Source organism: Athene cunicularia (assembly GCF_003259725.1).
Source record: "Athene cunicularia isolate RWA chromosome 1 unlocalized genomic scaffold, athCun1 chr1_part1, whole genome shotgun sequence".
Classification (NCBI taxonomy): domain Eukaryota; kingdom Metazoa; phylum Chordata; class Aves; order Strigiformes; family Strigidae; genus Athene; species Athene cunicularia.
Window position 1 is genome coordinate 103,561,382 of NW_020799091.1, and position 26,692 is coordinate 103,588,073.

A 26,692-nucleotide genomic window follows, 5' to 3' on the forward strand; every position below is an offset into this window, starting at 1 on the left:
TTGATCAATGTTCTATAAACGAAACTTGCCATTAAACCCAAACTTGAATTGTTCATGAATGCAAGCTGAGCTTAACCTGTACATTAGTTATATAATGAAAATACACTAACTGTAGCAATACGTGGTACTATAGTAACATTTTGCAAAACATATTGTATGCATCAATATAAACATAGTTGAGAAAGTATACAGTCCTATGTCCACACTGGTGAGAGGATAAATGTAAATCATTAAGATGGTGTTCTACAGAAAAAAAGGGTTCTTATAATTCAGATAATTATCTAAGACACCTATACAAATGGAACAAATGAGGACTTCATTTGTAATCTTAATTCTTGCTTTTCAGAAATTTGGAGTGCTTACCTTTGCAATCGCTCCTTTCATTGCAGAATATATTTAATTATTCTTTGTACAAATGAAAATTACAAAATAAATAATAGGTAAAAGGATAAACCAATATATACTCTCAAACACAAAAGCAACCTTGTTCAGAGGACTATCAATAACAGTCAGTAAGAATCCATGCAGTCCTAAATGCTGAGGTACAATAAAGTAGCAAAAACTATGACTGAGAGACAAATCCTGGCTCTCCAACCCATTTAGCAACACAGACCCAATCAGTGGATATAAACTCTCTGGGGAAAAAAAAAAAAACAAAATCAAAAAACAACCTTCAAATACAGGGAAGCAAAACTTGTTGCTGCAGACTACTATTCTCAGCATCTTATATTTAGGCTCTTTGCTGAAGCATCTTGCTCCTGACTGACACAAGTGTCAAAGAAAGTAGCATCTAAATTAGACAGTTCAGGGCCCAGTCATGCTTCTTATGCCTGTTTTATTTTTGTCTCCAGTATTCAGAAAATAGAGTGACAGACTAAATCCCTTATGTGCACTGCTGCAATAACTTATTTGTTGTCAGCACTGAGTGGGATGGTTTTTCCACACTGACTTCACCTTTTCTTAAACTCTTTCTTGCCTCTTCTAACTCGAATTGGTACTGACACATGATAGTCCTGGGAATGATTAAAATACAGTAAAACATCTTTTCAGATACATTTGCAGAAAGGTGAAAAGGCCTACTTGGTGCAGCAGTAGACCAGTGAAAACAACAGAATGGTAGCCACATTACAAATCATGAAGAAAACTTAATACACCGGAGTAAAAATAGTTTACTCATCATAAAGTGAAACTGGTATTTTCTGACAAAGATACTTTCCCATATGTATGTGGATAATTTCTGTTCTATCATCTGACATTCCACTGAATGAATTCACCTATATTTACATTCCACTGAATGAATCCACTTGTATTACCACTATATCAAACTACTTTTTAAAAAAATACACTTTTGTATAGCACAGCTAAAATAAAAGCAGTTAATACTGATTGCAATATGTGTATGCAAATATTTCTTACTAATTTTAGGAACAGCAATGTTACTTAGCACCATATTTTAGTGGTTGTTTAAACTCGTGAGGTTTAGGAGGAGTTAGGAAAACAAAACAAAACAAAACAAAACAAAAACCACCTAGATTCCAAAGAATATCAACATGAGAGGAATCAGAAGATCCATACATTATCTTGGTGTGTGCACATACAATTATTTGAATTCCACTGGGCAATCCCAAAGAGGTTCAGAATCACAGAAGGAATAAAAATACACTGAATTGGAAAATAAAAATTCAGGCCAATATGGTTCCTGCAGGTGGAAAAGACAGCATTGCAAATATATGACCATACTGTGAAAACAAACTGCAGAATCATATGTGATGAATAGAATGAACTTAACATTTGGAAAAAAAAAAAACCAACAACCTATAGAGACTTCTGTACGAGGCTGCTCTTCTGCAGACAAAAGAATAAGTGAAAAGGCAGTTATTCCACAGTTTGGTCAGGTCAAAATGAGAGAGCTGAAAAGTAACAGGGTATCTGTACGCTATGCCGGAGAAGTGACACCCTGAGTTGAGTTGAAAGGGAAGCCAACTGGGTGGATTGAGATAAATGAAAAGTTCAAGCTCTGAGCAAAAAGACAGCAAAACATTTTATGAAGAGTGTCAAGGAGAAGTTAGGAGGAAGATTAAAAAATGAACACAGTATCTGGAAAGCAAATTGTCGTCTTCTAAAGATAAACAGATTAAGTCTTCCAGAATACAGTCTTCTTTTGGCATCTTAAACCAAAAAAAACCCAACCAAACAAACAAAAAAAACCTGCAATGTCCTTCATTATAGCTATTATTTCACATGTATTCTCAAGTACTTTTTACTAAGCAGAGCTCAGATGTGTCCAGATTTATTTTATTATTAGTGTAGAAATGGAAATAGAGGGATGAGAACACAAAACAAGTGTCAGTTAAATCTTCCTACAGATCCCCTGTTATGCTATGACCCTTTAATTTGTAGCTAAGGAGCAGAAAACAGAACTACAAAAGAACACTTTACATCTTATTAGGCTGCTCTATTCTTAATATTGCTTCAATTTTATAGAAAGCTCCACATACACACAGTATTCTACAACAAATGAAAGAAACTTCTAAATTACAAAGTACAGTATGAGGTGTGAGTTAATATAAATCTCTTCAATAATCATCTCCTATTAGCAGTTGTAGCATTAATATCCACCAGCAAATGCACATTTTCAGAAACTGTAATCAGATCTGCATCATCAAAGATTAAACCATTTCCTTTATTTGCATTTTGTTTTGTTTCATATAATGAGAAAATACTACTTTACAGAAGGTCACTGATGCTGTGAGACTAAGCAGCAAATAAGGGATCTTACTGCCCTCTTCCATTACTGTTAAGCCTTATATTCACAGTGTTCTCTTCACAGTATGTCTTTAGTTGAAAAAACCTGCCCCAATGATACACAGACTAATGGCTCTAAAAAAAAAAAAGTAATAAAAATTATTATTTCTTAATTGCATGTATATTGGCTTTAAATTTATCTCAGAACTGTCTAAGAGTTAGTTTTCTAAGACAGCTGTGAGTAACCCAAGCATCTAAATACCTTGACAAAAAACCAAAAGCATAAACAAAGCAGTTATGAAATTTCAGTCTACCATGACTTGGCTGCTTCTCAAAACTGAGGGCACACCTGACAACAGTGGAAGTAAAGCTAATCCACTCTTTAGGTACCTGACTATTAGTCTAGAAAATAACATCTCTCTCTTTAATGGGCATTTTACATTGTACCGAAGATTATATTCTCTGGGAACTCATAAAAAGTGAGGAAAAGGGATTAACCCCCTTCAAACCTTTCCCTTATTCTCCATCCTCTCTAAATAGTGCTGAAAGTTCAGCTTAAATGGACTGATTACTATGGTGGTTTCTCAGATAAAAAAAAGGGCAGGAGATGCTACACTGTCTTGAAAGTTGGCAGGAAAAAAAATCAAGAAATCCTCACTGAAGACAATCTGATAGTTTAAGACAGTGACTTTATAAGAATTCGTTACATTAGAAAGGTGCTTTGGAGGTCTGGGTAATACAGGACAAATACTGAACAAAGAACAAAATGGACAATAATATACATCATGTTAAAATGCACAATAATATACATCATGTTAAAATGCACAGAAAGGTCTGGCAGGTAAGGTCTGGGAATTACTGATAAAAAACATTTAAGTGTTTAATGGTAGGTATCTCAGAGTGAGAGCAAATGAGAAATTATCTCTTTTTAAATGACTCATATTTACCGAAGTTTGTTCTAGAACCTATCATAAAGGAACAAAATGAACACAGTCCCCAATCAACATAGACAAACAAGAATGAAGCACATAACCTATCAATTAAACACTGCCAAAATTCGAAGCATTAATAGAAACACTGTCACAGGTCAACATGGTGGACCACTTTTAGTCCTGCAAAAACAAATCACTCCTCTAACATTTCCTCCAAACATCATTTGGGATGTAAAAGTAAAAATTAAATTAAACACTGTTATTGCTTTTCAAAGTAAGATTTTAATCAATTTTTCTTGCTTCTGCCTAAAAGTTTATAAACATAAAAGATGGATTTTTATTATTTCATTCTAATTCCAAATTTTGACTGAAACTTGGCCTGCTAGAGAAAAACAAAAAGAACCCCATCCTCCCTATTTTTATAGCTTATTGTTGGAAAATAATTCCCTTTTCCAATCATTAAGAAGTCTGTTTCAATACTTGCTTTTTAAGCATTATGAAGTAATTCAGGATATGATACCAAAATCATAACTGAAGGCTGGGAACAAATCTCTTCAAAGTAATAGAGTGATACCTATTTGTAGGGAACAGTGCACCAAGCACAGGTTCACAATTGCAACATGTGAAGCTACAGAATATCCATCACGGTCAAAATGCACGTGATTGGTAAGCACAAACTTTTGCTTATGACTACGTGAATCACGTGTAAGTGATTATTCCTGTAGACTGATTACTCATTGTTTGCATGCTGTTTCTGGTGCTAACCTTGACCTGTGTAATACCTTCCAAAGGCTGCTTTGTAGCCTGCCCTTTTCCTGCAGGTCTGTGCCTGGTATCCCACCTGCCCTGAGCTGCTGTGACAGTCTCTTCCCTGTATCCAAAGTGCTCCTTCCTCCTGGCCCTCCTTATGTCCTCACTTTCCTCTTAGTCTGTACCATCTCTTCAACCCTCCCCTCTAGCTTTTAGTTTATTACTATAGTACTTGGTAAACAACACAGCAGATAATAGCCATTTACAAATTCAGTATACGTTTCCCCAATGATTTGCATGCATAAAGCTTAACATCCATTGTGCAACACCAGCACCTCATCACGTGTGCCCCAACCAACTTTAACAGTGCCATAAGCAGGAACCAACAAAGGGGAGCTTGAGTTGGTCCCCATTAAAATTACACAGCTATTATGAGCAATGTCATTGGGCAGTCACCTCCCACACTGAACAGGGTGCTTCACTGCATTTCCCAGCTCGCTACTGGGGAACAATTTTCCCTTGTCTTTCTCTCCCTCCTGTTCTTTCCTAAGGTAACTTCTAAGGCAATGTATGCCATCAGCTTCAAACTCCATCAATGAAGCTTTGTAAGACCGTCTTGACTTTCTTTGTGCAACAGCATGACTCAGTTTGAGGCTGCTACTCATAAAAAATTGACAGTATCTACTTCTCTGGAATACAGAACAAAATGCGAAGCTTCTAATTAGCTGATTATAGCTAGCAAGTCCTGCCCATAATAGGAATAAATTGATGTTAGGATAGCAATATTTGACAGAATGAAACGTGTGATATCCAGAAAAAGAAAAACTTACCAATTGCCCTAAACCAGGCTATAATATTGCTATAATATCTCAAAGGTTGTCCTTCTCCTAGTTTAAAAAAAAAAAATAAATCCGTAGAAAACTTAAGTATGAAGGAACTGACTCTTAATAAGGCATAATCTGTTATGACACACAGAGAAGAAAAAAGCCACTCACGTATAGCTTGCTATCTAATATGCTCTTTAAACATGCAAGCAAATACATTGGTCTAGGTGCTAGTAATGAGGCTGGTAAGACTTATAGGAAAGCTAATCATATACAACCAGTTGAGAAGATAGAAGTCAACAGGTAACTAAGAGCTTAAAATAGCATTTATTCATTTTGATTAAAACACAAGAAAAATATTGTGCTCTTTTGTTGCAGGAAGGCCTTTAATTTAGTCTAAGCACTTTTTCAACTGCAAACCTAAGGAGAAATGGATTTGAGGTCCAAGTAAAAGCTGTCTTCTTCAGTAACCTATTAAGTTTCCAGTCACTGCTTAAACTGTACATTTATCTTGCAACAATACACAAGAAAAGTGATCTTTTATACTGTAATATTGTACTTTAGTCAAAACACTAGATCAAAATCAGGTTTCCAAAAATATTCAAGATAGATCCAAAATCATTGATCTTACTTAAATTACAAAAATAGATTAAATTCCATATAAATACTTTGAGGCATCGTAATCTAACTAGGAACCTCAATCCCCCAAACCTGCATTGTATCTTGTATTGCATATTTTAGTATCCTATCCTTTTACAATTATGTTTCTTTTATACCAACTGTACACACGACTCAAAGTCATTTGCAAAGATCAGTTAAGATTTAGGGATCAGTGACATCAGAATAACTGCTGTTTATTCCCTCAGGTGATTCTTAAAAGCTCTACCAAAATTTTCTGAAGTGATTTGGAGCTATTAATCTTCTTTGGCTATACCTAGGAAAATCATTTAATATGCCAGTTTTAGCACATTGATAATACCAGAACTATCACAAAAAAGTTACATTAGGAAATGTGACAAAAACTATTTCAAAATAAGGCACTGGCTTTTCCTTTTTAGAAATCCTAAAACAGGTTCTGCGTTTAATTTCTCAAAGTTTTCTTAATTCTGTTAAATACGGTGCTCACTACCTTCTGTTTAACATGTCTAAATATCCAACGTTACACTTCCAATCTCTTTTAGTGTCTTGAAATAGACATGTAAGTCTGCTATTACACTGCTAAAATGTCTTTTTACTGGGTCTAGTCAGATAAAAGAACACAAAGACATTATCTGAAAATGCACATTTTTGAATTTAATTAATTGCTTTTGCCAACTCTATAGTTACTTTTTCAACCCAATCCTTTCTAAACATAGTATATCAGGAAAGGAAGGATATTTTTAGCTACTTTAATAATGGAAAAGATTTTTTTTTTTTTTCATAGAAAAATATAATGCATCTTGCAGAAAGAAAAGCCTGTTTTCTAAACTTGCCAGATTTCATGAAAGAACACTAAATTCCAGATCCAGATTCCAGCTGACAGAAAGCCAATAAATTCTGCATGATGGCTGTTAAAGAACTGATACATACACTGAAACTCATGAAAGTCCTAACAATTTGTCAATTATTCAGCTTTTTAAAGCTGTGCCTTGGAAAATAGGAAGATAGAAAATATGAAACATGATCAGATAATTAATCTCATTTTAAAATAATATGGAGTACTGGAACATAGCTTTCTATCTCTAGGATTCTATCTATCAATACAAATGCATTTATAACAGGTTAATCATTTGCTGTTCAAACAACCCTTAATTATATAACTTTAATGCCTACTAGTTTACTGCACTTTTGAGAGCTGAACATGAAGGTTCCTCATTTACCATGTAACAAAAGAAAGAATATAGTTTTCTCATTAGAACTTTTCTTTTTTTTTTTTTTTTTCTTTTTTTTAATTATTTTATAATCTGGCATTAGCAACCTAGCACAAAAGAAAACATATTATACTATATCTTCTTTTCTTTTTGTAGTATACAAGCCATTTTGTTACATTTCAAATAATATCAACAGGCTTCTCTACATTAAAAGCAGATATTCCTAAGCAAAACCCACTTAATTTGATTCACTGATATACTTACACTTCTGTATTTGACAATATATTCCAAAATGGGGGCTCCTCCATCATCTTGTTTAGTTATGCTAAGTTTAAAACTTTTGCCACTTCCTGGTTGTCCATGAATTGAAGGGGGGCTTGGCTCCCCTAAAAAAGGAAAAAAGCAGTAGATAATAATAATTCAGCAATAAGGTAAGTCATAAATTACAGTTGTAAATTTGTCCACAATATTATTAATCAATATCTTTAAAATCAAAATAATCCTCCCAAGCACTACAGAACATCCTTCATCAGCGCATTAAATATTTTGCTTAAAGTATGTTCTAATGCAGATTAATTATCTCACCCAAGGAAACAAAATTCTAAAGTATGAAAGAAGTATTCAGTTCTTTGAGACCTTCTGACTTCTGATGCTTTCAAATGTAATTTACTTCAGAAATTATTTAGCCATCAATTCAGTCAGACTTTTAAATGCTACTCACGCTGAAGTTTAAGAGTAACACTGTCTTACAGGAAAGCATTCTTAACATTAAGCATGAGATTTAGTCCCATGTGTGAGATCTGAATCGTAATACAGATATTAGGTAAACTAACTCTTCAATAAATGTGCCAAGGCAAAATTAGATACTTTCAGAGTAGTCTATATTAAGAATAAATGTGAAGAATAATATGACCAAAAGCAAAACTGATTTTCTCTGTAATGAATGGATAAAAATAACCTTAAATATAGAACAGAAGGGTTAATAGCCACTTTAAGCCTCTTTACTAATTGAAATTCACAGACTAATTATAATTTCTATACACAATGCCTATTACAAAGTTTTAAATCAGATCCTAAATTAATGTATGTTGTCATACTAAAGTGGCTTCAAAATATCTGTAAATTTGCCCAGAAAGATACAGTTCCTTTAGAAATATTTGTAATATTTATGTTCCTTGTTAAAGCAAAGATAAATTGACTTAGATCTCAACATAGAATTTGCTTAGCTTTCTAGCAGATAACATATATATAATTTCTATCCGTTTCCATCACTTTTCTATGAGGTATAATGTTCCATATGAATAATAGGAAATTATTTTATCTGTCATTAAATATATTTAGAATATGTGTATGCTTTAATAAAAAAGAAATTAGAAAGCTGGCAAGTTACTGGTTCTGAACAGAAGAAATGTAACAATAAGAACATAATAACACTGAAATATTTTGTGTTCTTTGTAGTCATGTGACTTTCATTGTTCACTCCATTACGGGCAGTACTCTTACCTATACTAACACCCTAATCAGAAAACAGTTCAGTTGCAACAGATTTATGAGAACCTACTCTAGTAATAGTTGCTGATGTATTCTGAGTACTATACAGTGTCGTCTGTAGTTCCTTTAATTTTCTTCTCCCTTGTGTTTATTTATTATTGTTTCTTTTTAAAGATAATTTGAGAAAAAATATTTTTCATGAGTCCTTAATATCTAAATCTGAATGTTCTGCCTATAAAGGTTATTAAAATGTAGAATCGGCTTCACAGCATTTATCATTTGCATGTAATCATAGTTAAAAGAATTTGTTATCATTTTTCAGCAGCTTAAGATTTCTGTTTGAGGCATGCTAATGGCAAAACGTGGCAGCATAGTTTGCTGAAGGAATGTCTCCAGAAAAAGCCAATTCATTTCTCTCATATGTCCATAATACCCTGAGTGTAAATGTGAAAAGGTCCTTCATCTAATATCTTTCATGGTTTGTGCTCTTGAATATAAAACAAAGATTTGTCTAAGTATCAAAAATACAATAATGGGATATATTCTCCAATTTAATTTCATTCATATTACTTGGGGGTGGTGGGGGAATAAGAGGAAGAAAACATGATTTCTAAGAAACAGTGTTAAGACTGATGTTATACACTGGGATGTCGGGTATCAATATAAAACATATTATCCACAGTATATTATTAGCTGATCTGGAGATAAAATATTCTAATAATCATTTATATTTAATAGCACGAGTATTACTCACGGACAGGTAAGGTCTGAAATATCTCGATTTTGCTATATTCTCCTTGCCCTTTTCCATTTACAGCAGCTACTTTGATTTCATATGTCGTATTTGGTTCCAAATTGCTGAGAACAACCATTGCTAAAGGAAATGAAAGAAAAAATATGGGAACAAAATTCGATGAAGCAATAATTTTTTAAAAAAGGCAATTTCATAATTGTTTGCTTCACTTGCAACTTATGAGTCCCGTTTTCTAATAATTCAGTGTTTCCAAACTTAGTTTTCTTGTTTAGTGCTAATAGTCTCTTCTTATTTCATCTGCATAAAATCACTGTTGTGACCAAGCAAGTTATGCCTCTAAAGGAATTTAACGTCAGTGTTACAGAAGCCACAGGCAACAATTAAGGACCTTGATGGGGAACGATGTTTTGTGTTCAGATTGTGAACACAGGAGACATGAATCTGGCAAAAAATTATGGAAGTTTCCTTGCTCCTAGCTGGCAATGAGCATCTGATGCACATTCAAGCCACCTTCATGCAGTTCATAACTTGCTATTTTTCCCTCATGGAGAGCAGTATCAACCATCCTTGGTCTACACTCCTAGATGCAGGCAGCTACATGCACATTAGTGGTGAATTACCGGTGCTATGCTTGGCCAGTTCAACGACGTAGTCAGGACCTAAAATGACAGATGGCTATGATGACAAAAGTAATTACTCTGAGTAATCTACTAAGGACCTGAAAGTGAATTAGGCATATCTGTACAAATTTAAGAGGAGGTGTACGGAAATGTGTATTAAATTACAACCAATAAAAATGTGATTTGTCAAGCAAATGGGTTTGAACTTAGGACACGCTTTCAGAAATCAAGACTGAATCCCAGCAGCAATCGTTCACACAGCCTGAGCCCATCTTTATGATTCTACCCAGAGATGCCATCAGAAACAGAAAACATGGGGAAAAGCTTGCCAAAAAGAATACTGTAGAGTGTTAAGTATATTGTTGCTGTAACGTACAGCAATAAATCTAAAAACAAAATCCAGGAAAAGGATTCAAGGATCCTTTACGGAATGCAGTATTATATATTACCACAGTACTTTATATTACTAATATCAGTGTTGAATATGCACTTGGAAACTTTGATCCCCACAGAGTTCTTGGACTATTACCCTCCTTTACAAGAAAGCTTCCTTTTATTGTCTCTACAGCAATCGTTTGCTTGCTGGTTGCCACCTCTGAGATGAGCTCTCCAGATGTCAGATTCATCTGGGGAATGGATGTAAACTGGATGGACTTTACCTGAAGCACATCAGTATTTGTCTTGCTCAGAAAAGCGGTTGCTGTATTATTTTACAGGAGAACATACAATTCTAATGTCCTGAAAAAGAGCCAGTATTCTTTCAGTCTCGAGGGAGCCTAGTTTTTTGCATTACAGAGCACCATTTTAACAGTTGCTTTAGGCTTGCTTTTCCAGTTATATATTTAATAATTATTTCTGTTAGTATTCTTTGTTATTCAAGTCTACATTTATTAGAATTTCTATTTTTTTAGTTTCTGCAGCAGACAGACAGAGGTCCCATTACATGTGGAGCTAAAGGGATTTAATGAACTTCTACATTTCACACTCTATTATAAGCATTTTGCATGAATTTGCCATTGAAACATGATAACTGTTTTCCTGTAAACAAATCAGTAGAATTGTGCGTCTTCCAGCATATTTTAGTTTTCTCGTTTCATGAGATTTAAAAATATCAAACTACAAAGTAAAACCATTACATGAAAAAATAAAGTGCCATCATGAGAATAAGAATAGAATTTGGAGAAGAGAAGGATTATGATATATAACATTCAGTTACGGTGAGATTAAATTTAAAACCTAAACTAAGCAACAGCAATATTTAACTTGCCTTTCAGCCATGATTACTTTCCAAGGCTGATTAATTTCACTGAAAATAAACCTTAGGGCACACTAAAAATTAGTGTTACTGTAAATGTTTTCAAAATTTAAACAACATAAAAGCATGACTATGAGTCTACACTTAATAAAACGTGAATGTGTTAACTACATAAAACCTATGAATCCAATTCTATAAACATTTGAGTGACTCCTGGGGCCTATTGAAATGAATAAAATTACTTATATATGCAGTATTTAAAGAATTAGTATCTCCTTTAGAATACCCTGCACAGCACTGTGTATCTAGATACAATGACTCTTACAAATACATTTATGTAATTAACCCAACTAAATCTGACAGCAAAATGTCCTCAAAACCTGGAACCACTTGGTACTAGTGACTGTATGATGTGAATATATTTTATATATAGGAAAAAATTATAACTATGTCCCCCTGGAAAATTAAGCAAAGAACCATTCTTGATCAAAATACTTCAAATATTCCAGTTGTAAAAAAAATAAAATAATTAAGTACGTTTAAGGAACTGTCCCATAGTATGTAACAAAAGTGCAGGGCTTAAAAGTAATCTAACAATTGTGAAGCTTTTACTGCTTGCTAAGTGTTTTACATTTTTGAAATACGTTGAGAAAGAAAGAAGATACTTTATAAACTAGTTAAATTTTTTCAAGGTACATATCTGTCATTTAAGTATAAAATCACCTTATTATTCTTTCCATATACAAATAAAAACTTTTCTTACAGGAGTCCATAGCTCATAGCCCTGGCCACAATGGATATTTTGACTACAAATTTCAATTATCACTGAAGCAATTAGCTGTAAAATTTCAACTCATATTCTGAAAGAAATATAGGCCTTTCAGTATAAGAATGTGAAACAACTGGTGAACTGTATACTGTAAGGTGTGAATTATGCCATTGGTATTCATATATATGCACATATCAAGTCCAAATATACAGAAAGTGAAATTATTTTATTTATTTCAGAATATGATTTGACATTTTTCAGGTTTTTTCTAACTGTCCAATCTATCTACTGCTGTTTTTATATTGTCTTTCTAATCACAGTATCTGCATGCTTTATCTGAAGAATTGTTTTGTAGACTAATTGATTTTGCTGGGATTATTCACATCTTGACTGGTTACAATAAAGAGACTTCAGAGAACTACTCTAAAGAGGAAAAAAAGAGAAGATTCTTCTGTGAACTCTGCAGGTATTTCTGATGTTAATTAACATGATGCACAACAGCCCAGACCTTGGTGTTTTCCACTTATAAGAAGTTAGACAGGGAGGCTGCAAGTCTTGTACCCTTGGAGGAGATCATGACACAAGAACTTACCAGTTATTTTGGTTTTGGTTTAATAAACTGCATAGAGAGTTTAAAACAAATTTATCAATATTTTTTTTTGACAGGGTATTCAAGGAAGATTTTTTAAAATTTTGTAGACCAGAATTTAAAAAGAAACACAACAACCAACAAAACCTAAACCTTACTGAATAGCAAAATTCAGTTTAACCTATTTTTTGGCAAGAATCCTAAAGATTAGCATTAAAATTAAAACAGTAAAAATAAATTATTTTTTTTTATTATACAAATTCTTATGATTTGCAAGCAAATCTACAGCATTAGAGAATGAACACAGAACAGAAAAAAATCCACAAAAAATATATATTAGACAAAAAAGCAGCAATCCATACTATTCTAAATACAGAGTATAAGCATTTCAGCTAGAGAAGTTTAATTTATTATTGCAGAATTTTAACTGCTGTCAAGATGAGCCACTGGAAAACAACATCTGACACAAGATTTGCTGTGAAATAAATTGTACTATGAATCCAAGTCAGTAAAAACAAAACAAAAATCCCCAGCCACTTTTCTGGTCCAGAGGCAGGTTGTTTGTATTACCTTATTACAGTAGAACGAGAAAGGAAGTGTCTGGCATATTAAATTGTCTTTTCACCAAAGGAAACCCACCTCAGAAATCTTCTAAGGAGTGTGATATATTACAGAAACCATCACCAAAGCAAGGAAGGTTAGGGGAACTAATAATACAGTTACACTACATTAATCCCAAAATAGATCTTGTATGAGGTTAATTAACAGACATACCACATCAATGCATTGTTCTCATTGGAGATATATCTGTTGCACAGAACAATGTTCTTCCAGTTCCAAATTCAATCCCTTGAGGATGTCATATCTAACTAAAGTAGGATATAAATTTATTTTGAAACAAAGTAGCTGAGACATATCCTTGCTGAAATATCACCTTCACTCATATATATGAGATAGTGGCAGCAGTGTGAAGTTTCTGTCAAAGTAGAATTACAAATTTTAGGATATTTTTTTTCCTATTTCTTTCCCTCTAGTCTGATTCTCTATTACTATTCAGACTGAATGCATATTGAATAAAGTGCAGGTTAGTAAGTGGAGTGCTTTGATTTAGCAGCATCTTGCTGCACCTTTTACTCATTATTTTACTAATCTCAAGGAAAAACTGAGTCCCCTGGAAATACTTGAATTCCTTTCAGAGGTAAAGACAAATAGCATTTTTATAAGGCTTAAACAGATTTCTCTTTGTGATGACTCATGTTCTTTTCAGGACAGAAGTAAAACACATGGGAAGAGAGCAGTGAGGAACCTATGGTATAATAGTAGGACATTTGAGAATGGTGAGGCCCCTATGGCAGCATAGCATTTAAGGTTCTGTACAAATGTCTCAGACTTTTGTAGATGTTGAGCAATCTGACGAACTTCTCCCAAAACCTCCGTCTTCCTGGGATAAGCAACACTGTTTTCTTTAATCTCTTTGCATAGTAGGAGGAATAGTATAAACCCTCTTTTTCTAGCTGAGCTTCACATAGTTAGCTCACAGAAGTGTTGACAAAATGAAGTTAGAAATTGCCATGGACAAAAAATAGAGGAGAAAAATAAAAAAAGGCTTTTGCTACACAAGATGTGAAATGTTTATTCATATGCAGAAACAGCCACACTGCCTCAGTTCCATCTGTCTGCCTTGCCCAAATAACAATTAATTTCATAAATACTGATTCAAGCATCTGGCTATAACTGTCAGAACTCAACTAACATGAATAAATTAACTTTAATAAAATATATCAAGTTGCACATTATGTGAAAAAAAATAATGATATGGAAAAAATAATGGTAATTGTTCTCCAGTGAAATCATTAGCATGACTCCCATTAATATATATGGAGACAATATCAAGCCTTAAGTCATTACCTAAAATGCATACAGAGAAACAAATGTAATCATTTTAAAAATCAGAGAGAATGTCTCTGTCAGGAATTTCCATAATTCTTTGCAGTATAATGTATAGTTACTGTATTATTTTGGAATAAAAGTTGTAGTTGCTAAAGTAACTGTGAATATAAACAATTACCTGTGAATAAAGATATATACTGTGGTATATCAGAGATAATTAATATATTATAATGTTCACTAACATGAATAATTTCCTTATAAAATAATTTTCAGTAGTTGATATAAAAATGCACTTGGGAAAAATTGCTTTAATATTTTGTGTACAGCCCCCAAAACAAGGTTGCCCTGTAAAGCTCCTTTTCTTCATATATTAATTGGGTAGGATTCTGAGATGTCAGTATACAGACTGAACCAGAAGTAGTATCACCACCCTAAAGTAATTCAGTGGCTTATCTTCGATACCTATTTTTATTGAAAAAAACCTTATAAGAAAAGATGAGGTAATTTATGAGACAATTACAACATGTGCAGTGCTATAAATTAATGAAAATAAAGGAAGCAAGAGTGCAATCCAAAGCCCCTAGAAAAGAGCAAATTTGTGGATTGACAACAGAGTTTATAATATAATGTATCAGCATGAATGCAGAAAGTGGGTTTTGTCATTTAACTTACTTAGGATGTAACAATGAAAAGATTTTCTTTACAAATTCATTTTCTAGTTTATTTATTTTAAAAGCACACTTAATTCAACCTGTATTTAATCTAAATCACAGCATAGCACACAGGTGAGAAAAAAACCCTCCAACAAATTCTAGGAAAAACATTCCGGGAACAAAAGCAATTTGCTGAGATGGATCATTGTATCAGTAGATTGTTCCCATAACCTTATTCAGAACAGAAACACACCTGCATGAACTGCATATCAAATAATTAATTTACACAAACTAGTGTTAATAAAAATGAAAAATTATTAATTGTATGTAATATTTTTAGGCTAAAGGCTTACAAAAGATACTTGTACTCCCATTGATAAAAGAGCCCATATTATCATATCTTATTCACATTTTTATCAATTTGACAATAACAGAATATTTTATGAACAAATTCTGCCACTTGTATTGGTTAGTCTCTTATCAACAATCCCGGATCTAGCTTTGGTAGATTTTGGTTCTTATCACCATCACAATGGAAGTTACCTTTCAAACACACATTTTAACTTACTAATCAAAACGATGTTAATTTTACTTTTACCATATAGATGTCTAAAACGCTTTGTACTTCTCCACTGCTTTCAATGTATGACAAAATCCTTTTAGACTACTATAAAAATATTTCTTGTGAATTCAAAGTAATTCCTTCCTGTATCTGTAGTTCACTTCTTTGTTACCAAAGTTTTCTTAGCTGCTATTTTCTCTATCTCACTGAAGTTGCATAACAGTATCTCATACCCTAACCCAAAGGACAGGAGAGTATACAGCCAATTTTCCTGGTTTACAGTACTCCAATACAGTGTAAATCCCAAGAGAGTTTTCTTGCTTTCTATCCCTTCAATTTCAACTTCCAGTATAGTAAATCTGCTTCTGTTATTAAGTCTGCCTACCACAACCAAGCTCTATTCTTCCTGTTCTTATACTTGGTCCTTTTCTTGGAAAAGGTTTAAAGACATTTCTACATAATTAGTGTGATGTGTGTGCAAGGTAGGGTAGGTCAGGAGATGAGATCCTTATTACAAACTGTATTATTTTAATGCTAATGGTTTTCATGCACTTTTACCAAAAACTAACTTTCCATAAATAAAAATTGCCAAAATTTTTAGGAGAATGTGAGCTATCACTATTTATTCCAACTTGCAGTTCTTCCTTTCTGTACAGAAACCTTCTAATAGTACAAAATGAGAATTTCTAAATATACAATGAGAATATGTGAGAGCATGTAATGGATATACTGATTATCCATAAAATAATATTTTTTTTGTCCTAACTTTCCTGATTTTTCATATCATCAGCACTAAAACTGCTGTAGGCGAATTTTCCAAATTTTAATTCCTTTAATTTAGTTATATTCTTACATAACTGAACAGGTGGCTCCACAAGTTAGCTTCTGTTTCTTCAGGTTTGACACAACAGTACTTTTATTCAACTGTTTCTGCATTGTTAATTTATAAATATGTTGCTATTTTGATTACATTCCATTTAACTGTAATGTACACAAACACATTAGGTGTTTACTTAGTTTTAGTAAGAAGTATCTTGCTTACAAAATTATATTTTTAGCAGCGGAGAACAAGGCCAACGTGTTTTTTATCATGTTAACAAGATATGCTTCTTTTCCTCAACTGTCATAACACACATTAAAATACACAGATACTCAAAGCTTTACTGAGTATTGGGATGAGATCTTTTTTGCAACAGAACAAAACTAAATCAAAAAAACTCCCTTTCTTTTGGTTCTCCAAGTTTTTAGTTTTTAATTTTCCTATACTACCTTTATGATGACCAAAGCTAACTGTTAGTGCCAAATCTTTAAAAATGCAGTTAACTTCCATAAAAGGTACTTGTATATCTTAAGGGTAAGGGAAATGGAGAAGAGTGAATAGGAAAGGGAGGAGAGAGAAGGGAACAGAAGGGGAAAAGTAGAGGAGAAAGAAAGAATGGATAATTAAAAACTTACTAGATACCACTATATTTAAAATTTGGGAGAGAAAGTGTTTGAAACAGTTGATATTCCCTGTAAGAAGATCTTGTTAAGCTAAACAAAGACATACTTAATTAAGCAATTCTTCACACAACTCAATAAACTAAAATGGAAATACTTGAGCTTTAAAACTATGTAATTTAAAAGCATTCCAAAACCAAATGCCCTTTGAATAACCTAATGTTTAAAATGTCAGGTGTCCTCCAAGTACTCATTAGACCTTTATTTTACTTTGAATAAATAATTATTTTAGAACTAGCTTTTAAGAAATATTTTTTTCCAAATTTTTTTTGTGCCTAGGATTGTGGGTGTTCTGAAGCATTAAAATTTATTTGATGATAAATTGAACAACTTTCACCGATGGCTAATCTTTTGTTACCCTAAAATTTAGAAGCATTAACTTTAGTCAATCAAAATTACGGAAATGAATCTCATGTATACTGGTGAACTTTGGCTCAGTCCTTAGAAGAACTAATCACACTCAATACCAGTTGTCTAATTCAACTGAAGGAAAAACAGTTGCAGCAGCAGAGTCTGCAGTCTCATCTGTCTAACCATATTTACTGATGTTCACCCATGAAGGCACCAAGAAGATGCAAAATAGAAACCTCAATTAGATCAAAGACAACTGTAGGTCTTCGGGGCAAGGGTGAAATGTTCTTTCTGGTCAGGCTGAAAAGATTACATGAAAGCAGACATGTGCCGCAGGCCAACACATCCAGACAAGGCGGCATAGCTCAATGCCATCGCATGGCAAACTGCCTGTTTGGATTGTAGTAGATTTGTGTAGATTTAAGTTTATTGTCACATTCAAGTTAGTGCTGGTAGGGCCAAATCTGGGATTGTGTGTCCAGGAACAAAAAGAAACCAGACAGGGTCCAGCAGAGAGCTACCAAGAGAAGCATAGCGCACATGAATAATACATAGATGCTGAGGATTATTTAGTCTGACGAAGAGAATGCCAAGGGGTGATTGAAGACTCACCTGCCATTGCTTCACAGTGAAGACAGGAACAATGGTGTGAGACTCTTCTCAATAGTGGCAAATAGCATAACAAGGGCAAGTCACAAGCTCAGCTTGGCATGTTCATACCAGATATTAGAAGCACTTAGACATTGGGAGAGAAATGAAGCACTGAAACAGGTTACACCAAGACAAGAGGGTGAGGAATCTCCAGCTTTGGGGGTTGAGACTGAATTAGACCAAGTCATGCCTGACCTGATCTAGGCACAAGTCCTGCTTTAAGCAGTAGGTTAGACCAGATAAACTCCAGATGCTCCTTCCAACCAATCTTTCTATGATTCCATAAATTAAAGCAGACTACTACCTGGGTTCTTGGAATCCCATTTTCTCCTCTGCTATAAAACTATTGTGCACTTCTTAATGCAACAGTTTTAAAGTCTACTGCCTGAAGAAACAGCCAGCCACTTGAAAAGGGCTACATTTGAAACTTTTTATGAAACAATAAAATAATACAGTAAAATCAATGGCAATTTGGACTGCTACCAGATACTCCCCCAACCATACAAAAAGAAGGTATTGTTCTAAATGCTTTCTAACATATGACTAATGTTCTCAGTATGGCAGCATGAGGGTTCATTGTTAAATATTTATGTGACTATAATTGCTGCAATTTTAATAGTAGAAATTACACTGTTAAATATGAAATCTGATGAAGTTAAACCTTTCCATACATCAAATTTATTTTCTGTAGACATCAGTTTTAAAATTCTATAACAAAAATTTCTAGGGCACAGAATGCACCTGAACCTCCATTGACAATATAAACACATAAAGACAATAGAATTAAGTCTTCTAAGTAATACGTTATTGAGTGAATGTAGAATACTACAATATTTAGTTATGGAATAACTGTGGTAATCTCATTGCAGAAAGGCAATTAAGGCCCTCATTAAGATAATTTCTGCTGTTTCTTTTTTTTTTTTTTTTTTTTTTTTTTTTTTTTTTTTCTTTTTCTACTTTTGAAAACCCGTCAAGGCTAAAAACAATGCTTTTTGGGAGATGACCCAGAAAATACAACAGGGTATTTTAAAGTGAACTGGGATTCCATTTATTAGGAGACTACAAATATTATGCTGGTTGTTAGATTTTAGCTAACATGGCTATGAATTCTCTGTTTTATATACTTGCTACAGTTACGCTCCTTTCTCTCATTCTTCAATTGTCTAAATCAAACTGTAACTTATCCCAGTCAATCTCATATATATCTTACAGTCCCTTATAGAGCAGAAAGCATTACTTCTATTTAATTTTTTATGCCCATTTTTCTGCTGTTTCTACACTGGAGATCCGTGTTGTGAGCTAATATCCCATTTGAAATTTGCAACACAAAGGTGGAGTTGAAAAGGGTCTCCTACATTCAAAACTCCATCCGTGAGTTCTTTGCTACAGAGAGATCTTGATAAAATCAAGTGAGATAGGCCTCACTTGAATTCACAGCAGATAAACTTTTATCTTCTATGCATGAAGTCCACAGTAGTTTCCATGGTGCATCTGGAATGTGTTAGGTTGAACATGTATACGTTGGCTAATGGTGTAGCAAGTTCACCTAGTTTTGTGGACCATATTACTGTTAGAGAAAGGTAGGTATGGAAGATGTTGGTATATATTCTTGCAATACATTGACATTTGGTGGATCCGTGAGCCCTGCCATTTGATTTGAGGCTGACTCCACACTTCTTCATCACCACAGTCACTGGCAAATGGGGCTTGCCAATATGAGGGCAGAACTGTGCCCAGGTGCACAGCTTTAGTTAGAGCTGGTTTTTGCTTGACTTACTTCACAGTTCACATGAGTTCACATAAGTTCACATGAGCTCAGATCTTTTTCAAAAGGCTGAGTAGGCAAGTTTCTTTCAGTGTGATACAACAAACAGCCATTTGAAGCTAGGTGAGCTCCTGGTGACTGCTTTTAATAGAGCAGGGTATAACTCAGATCTATACTAAAAACTTATCCTTAACTAAGAACTGATTACTGGTCCAAATATCTTCTATCACCAAAAAAAAAAAAAAAAAAAAAATAATGGCAGCAGTTTACTCTTAAGAACAGCACCTTCTTCCTATTGTCAGCCAAGTTCTGCAGAGCTACAATCTTTTCGTTCCTTTGAGACTTTGCAACAGATTTAAGATGTTTCACGTAATTAATCAGTTTTCATGCAATTAACTAGTTTTCTTACAGTGTTACAAAACTGCACCATGTTAGAGATACAAATAAGAGATGGCCTTTCTTAACCAGATGGACCCAAAATACCTGAGAAAATTAATTACGCTTTACTCATTACTACAAATATATCAGTACTCTTACAAAGCTCCAAGACAGATGTCAAGAATTCAGGAATTAATGCTAAGCAAAAGAAATATCTGCAGAGCACAAAGGAATGAAAATTTCTAATACTGTGCTCAGTTAAGTACAGAGTCAAATTAATATATGTGAGTCTTGCATCTCAGTTGAGATTGCTATTTAATATTCCAATACTTTTCAATTTTATTATATTTCTGCATATTAATAGTATTAAACAGAACCACATACATAAAATCTACATGTCTTTTCTCAGTTTTACCTATGTACAGAGAATTATGTACTGTAACATACCGCTGATTTCATTATTAGAAATTATTATTTTATCTTGTCTAAACTGCTTACTGTACTTGCTCAATTTTATGTTCCAAATAAGACACTTAGTCTGAATGCCAACAAAAGTGGTCTCCTATGTGCTTCTCTTGAATGGTATATTATTACTGACCAGATGTTTTAAACTGGAAGCCCTCATTAATACTAATTGTCCCAGAACTGAGGTATGTTGCTGCAGTCTTGGAGCTACCTAGGAAGCAGGTCATGACACAGGAGTTCTCTTTCCTTCCTATAACCCATAAATTTTCAACTCTGGAGCATGTTTGCTCCACTCTACTTTCTCTGTTACCAAATGCAGAAGCTGGCAAAAGCCTAACCACCACAACTTAAGGAATGAATAAACCATCCTTGGTGACTGCTATCATCAAAGAAGCCATCCTCACAGTGACAAGCAAGGGGACTAAAACGTGATCTCAAATGTATCTTTTATGACACTCACTACTGTGAAAAAGCAAACACCCCAAGGCTGACATGAATGATGACTTCAACAGCTGTTCTTTTGCCTCTTACATGCAAAGATAATTTTAATTCATAACTTTTTCTTCCTCATTCCCATCATACACTTGCACACTATACTTCTTGCTAACAGAGAGAGAAAAAATGTGATAAAAAGGAGATTCATTTAATGATATCATGAAATTTAATACAGATAGGGCTATGCTATCTCTCTGCAGCTCATTGTTGTATGCGGCAGAAGGAAAAAGCCATTCATAAGTACTCTGTCATTCAATGACCTTGAAAATACTTAAATACTACTCTATGCTCCCAGAACACCCTTCTGTTTTGTATTACAAAATGCAGCAGAAATCTATATATGCATAAATATTCCATAAACATACTTTACCTTTTTGTAAGCAGACTGGCAATGTAAAATAAATGCAGATGAATACAATACAGGTTTAAAAGGCAAAATTTCCAGCTGCACCATGTATCTCATTTATCAGTTATTCATAACCAATATTGTATTGCATCACTCAACAAGATTTACCTTTACAAGCCAGATCAGCAAGACCTTCATATCAGATCAGCATGTTTGCTGCAAATTTACTTGAGAGTGTGCCATCATAAAAAGCCTGAGAAGGTCTAAATAGGAAGTAGCCAGGAGTTATCACAACAGAGGAACACCAGGTGGAATATATTTGGAATAACTGATTCTTCGTTCAATTGCTTATTATCATAAAATATTTACTACATACTTCTTGCAATCCAAATATCTTGCATTTGTTCTTACAGATTTTAAAGTCTGTGTCTTACAAAAACCGCACTTGAACATAAATCATGTTTTACAATGAGCTTTGACTGTTTGACTAAATAAAATTGCAAACACAGAGTTACAAGCTATTGAAGAGTAACCTCAGATATTGGCAGTGGTTATATCCACATAACACTCAGTTGCTTTTAGTTATGAACTCATGCTGTGAAGTAAATTGTCTGGGTTTTCTTCACTTCTCATGACATTTTATTCACCTTTGAATGTGAAAAGTACATTTCATTCTCCCAATGTTTTAGGTTTGTATAAAAACCTGTAATATTTAAACCTAGATTTCCCTTTACACTTCTCACTTTCCAGTCTCTAATCCATCAATGTAATTTAGTTTAAGACATTTATTTACAGTCCAACCTTTCCATCCACATGAGACTTTTACAGCAAAGATTAAGCTGGATGAAGGCCAAGAATAGTATAGAGACAGAATTAGAGGGCTGAATAACTTCCTTACATGTAGGTATATACACAAATAAATTTGGATAAAAAGTGGCCTTTTCCCTACCATTTAATAGTAATCTGTATTGGATGTAAATTGTATCCATTCTTTGATTTTTCTTTCTTTTTTTTTTTTTTTTTAATTGTATGACATGTTGCAAATTGTATCATGCTATTTTCCCCCCAAATTTAGATTTATTGAAATTAAGGACTTTTTTGTTATTTATATTGCATCTTACATCACTATAGGCTATTAACATATATATGCAAGACCCCCATTCTTGTAATTTCAAAGCTGTTTTAAATTCAGTTTAAGCTAAATATCCAGTTTCTTTTGAAAAAAACAAATCCCATGAGTTTAGGCTTAGCAATAGTGTTACAAGTATATTAACTGATATCAGGAATGATCCATGAAATTTTTTTACAGTATTATTAATTACTGCCTATTGACAACAGACAAATTCTTAAATTAAAGCACTAATTTAAGTCAATTTGACAGTGTGACAATCTATGTGACATTTTAAGATTCTCCATATGGTGAATCAATTGCTGTGGTATAAGTTGTGTATGATGTGACAACACATATTTTGGGTTGGGTTTTTTTAATCCATGATTTCACTGGTCTTAAACTGCCTGCCTAACAGTCTGCTAAATGGAGAACCAGATTCTAAAGCTGAATTCACAACCCAGAAATGTTTTCTGAATTACTTATGGCATCATTTAACGTGTTCAAAAATCTTTGACTTCAGGTACTTTTAAATTTCTGGAGTACATACATGATATTCCAGAAATGCAGAAACACTCCTCAGAAATAGGAAGTGTCATTTTAGAACTGCATGTGATCATAATTCATGTCATAAGGAGCCAAATCTGACAGATATGCCAAGATATTCAATACCTCAAATACTTACTAAAAAGGTATTTTCCCACTGGAACAGGCTAATGAATGCATTTTTACTTCTACTTTAGCAGTTTGCATTAGACATTAATGAACTCTGCCTTGAAGATTTTCAACTATTAAAATAATTTAGAATGCTGATTTAGCCTAACAAAATATTTGCACTTTATTTCCATTTGATCTACAAATTATACAGATATATTCTACTTAATCATTAAATGCATTAAGAAAATTATTGAATTATATAGGGTTTATATCTCTCAGGAATCTATTTGAAAGTCTGCCCAGTTTAATCGGGAAGTATTGTCACACTGGGAAAGTGTTTCAATAATGGGGCACATACTTTCATGCTTCAGTACAAAAGGAGTAGGAAGTACAAAACCTACACTGTAAGATGTAATACATGAGAATTCTAACTGGTCTATTAGGTTTCCTCCCCATGACAATAACAAGGAACAGTAATTGCTATGAAAGAATATCTTTTTGCATAATGGTGTTTCTGAAATCAGTGGAAAACCATGCACTATAAAGTTCTAAAGTCTTCTGAAAGAATGTCTGTTCATGTGATGTCTATCAAAATGTCTTGCTTAAAAGACAGAAAATGAAATTCAGTAGCTTTACCCAAAAAACTTGAACTGTGCAGACACACAAAAAAAATCACCGTTTCATTGCTTGGAACTTTATACATATTACAAAAAGTAAAAGAGAAAATGGAATGACCTTATTTTAAATTTACTGGATATTTTTGACCAGAAGGATTTGATTAAGATTTGCCTACATATATGCATGCTTTCTCACTGGTATAGCCAATTCAAAAGTAAAAAAAAAGTAACACAGCAATAGAAAACTTCAATTTTTAATTACCTCAACAACACTGGCATGTACATAACTTCCTCTAACTTTAAGGACACATGAAAAAGAGCATCAGTACCAGGCATAACATGCAGCACAGAAGCTTAAAAGCTTATCTTGGCTAACAGAAAATCCTTTCTCTAATGTGCCTAAAAATAGAGTTAAATTAATATGAAAAAATAGTACAGACAGGACTTTTTTTAAAAAAACCCTCATTTCACAAACAAATTGCTAAATACAGAATTTCCATTCATAGATAGATTCAAAACTCAGGACAAAGCCCTAACAAAAGTTTGAAGCTGGCCGTGCTGTGACCTGGGGGGATTGGTGCCAACGGTCACAAGTTCCCTTTCTTTCTAAATCATTCTGATACATAAAATATGTAAAATTTAATGCACTTACATGAAAAAAAATGAACTGTACCTGTTGAGATTTGAATGTGAAATTACAAAGAATTACTTATTTCAGATTTGATCTCCAACTTATGAAGAACCAGAGAGAGAACAAAAAGTTACGTTGAAAGCAAATACTAGCAGTAGTGCTCGAAGTTTGTGAACTCCTTAATAGCTAAAACTAAAATACTAAATTTATTGGTCTTCAATTTGCTGTATAAACTTCCTTAGTATTTTTTTTCTTTAAAAAAGTGCCTCTGATTCTTTCTGTATGTTATTTCTCAGATATGTAACATAATATCACTTGTAGTCCACCTGTCAATGGATTTCTTGTACAAAGAATAACCGTTTCATTATTTCTTAGGTTGTAGTATTTTTCACCATTTCATTTTGCATTATAATGGAAAGTTGTAAAAACACTTATATTTAAAGAAATATTTAACTGCTTTTTGTACACAGCATGATTATGCTACCACGAGTTTAAATATGATTGTCTCCTTCAATAAAACATTTAATAAAAATGTATAAGCATACATTGATAAAGCATTTCTGTTGTGTTGTGATATTACTGCATGAAATATATTTACAAGTAATACATTAATTATTGAATTATATTTGGCACATTATTTCATAAAGCTGCTTTCTGCCATCCAAATAAGAATCTCAAATGTCAAAAGAAAAAACATTCATGACCATTAAAATTCAAAACACATAAATATTAAAAAGTGCAGCTTTTATAACATGTTAATCTTCTGTATTTTTTCTTCTATTATCTAATTTTGGAAATGTAGGTATAACTTTAGCTTATGTAATTTTTCCATTGTAGAAAACTTTCTATGTTAACGTCCTACAAATGCTAAATTCTAAGTCCATAATTAAGTACAATAATTTGGTTAAAAGACTTGAGACTCAATAAAATATCTACTGAAAAAAAAAGACCTAGAGACACTACTACAGCCCAGACATTTTGTTTTGTTTGTTTGTTTGTTTGTTTCAGAAAAAATATACAACACAATGCATTTTTGGGTTTTAAGATCCAAAGTTAAGAAGACTGTAAGGCTGTCCTGCCTGACAAACCTGATCTCGTTCTATGACAAGATAACCTGACTATTTGACGAGGGAAAAGCTGTGGATATTGTCTACCTGGATGTTCAAAAAGTATTTGAGACAGTTCCCCATAGAATTCCCATAGAAAAACTGTCTGCCCATGGCCTGGGTGAGTGAACGGTCTGCTGGGTCAAGCACTGGCTGGCTGGAGGGTCCCAGAGAGTGGTGGTCAGTGGAGCTAAATCCAGCTGGTGGCCGGTCACAAATGGGGTTCCTCAGGGATCGGTGTTGGGACCATTTCTGTTCAACATCTTTATTGATGATCTTGATAAGGACATAGAGTGTATCATCAGTAAGTTCGCAGATGACACCAAGTTAAGTGGGAGTGTTGATCTGCATGAAGACAGGGAGGCACTACAGAGAGACCTGGATAGATTGGATTGGTGGCCAAAGTTAACGGGATGGGCTTCAACCAGGCCAAGTGCCAGGTCCTGCACTTGGGCCACAGCACCCCCCTGCATTGCTACAGGCTTGGGGAGGTGTGGCTGGGGAGCTGTCTGGGAGAGAAGGATCTGGGGGTTCTCATTGACAGGCAGCTGAACATGAGCCAGCAGTGTGCCCAGGTGGCCAAGAAATCCAACGGCATCCTGGCTTGTATTAGAAATAGTGTGGCCAGCAGAAGTAGGGAGGTGACAGTCCCCCTGTGCTCTGCACTGGTGAGGCCACGCCTGGAGTGTTGTGTCCAGTTTTGGGCACCTCAGTACGAGAGAGATATCGAGGTGCTGGAGCGAATGCAGAGGAGGGCAACAAGGTGGTGAAGGGCCTGGAGAACAGATCCTGTGAAGAGCAATTGAAGGAGCTGGGACTGTTCAGTTTGAGGAAGAGAAGGCTGAGGGGAGACCTCATCACTCTCTACAGCTACCTGAAAGGACATGGTAGGGAGGTTGGTGCTGGTCTCTTCTCACAGGTGATTAGTGACAGATCAA

At 34.0% G+C, this 26,692-nt stretch overlaps 1 protein-coding gene across 1 annotated transcript in view; it reads right to left on the reverse strand.

Annotated features, from left to right (window-relative positions):
* NCAM2 (neural cell adhesion molecule 2) overlaps positions 1 to 26,692 on the reverse strand; it is a 151,068-nt gene that overhangs the window by 43,227 nt on the left and 81,149 nt on the right. The window contains exons 12-13 of the mRNA XM_026846708.1: positions 9,347 to 9,466; positions 7,366 to 7,487 (exon numbers count right to left, since the gene is read on the reverse strand). Of these exons, the coding sequence (XP_026702509.1) occupies positions 7,366 to 7,487; positions 9,347 to 9,466 (242 nt within the window). The remainder of the gene's footprint in view (positions 1 to 7,365; positions 7,488 to 9,346; positions 9,467 to 26,692) is intronic.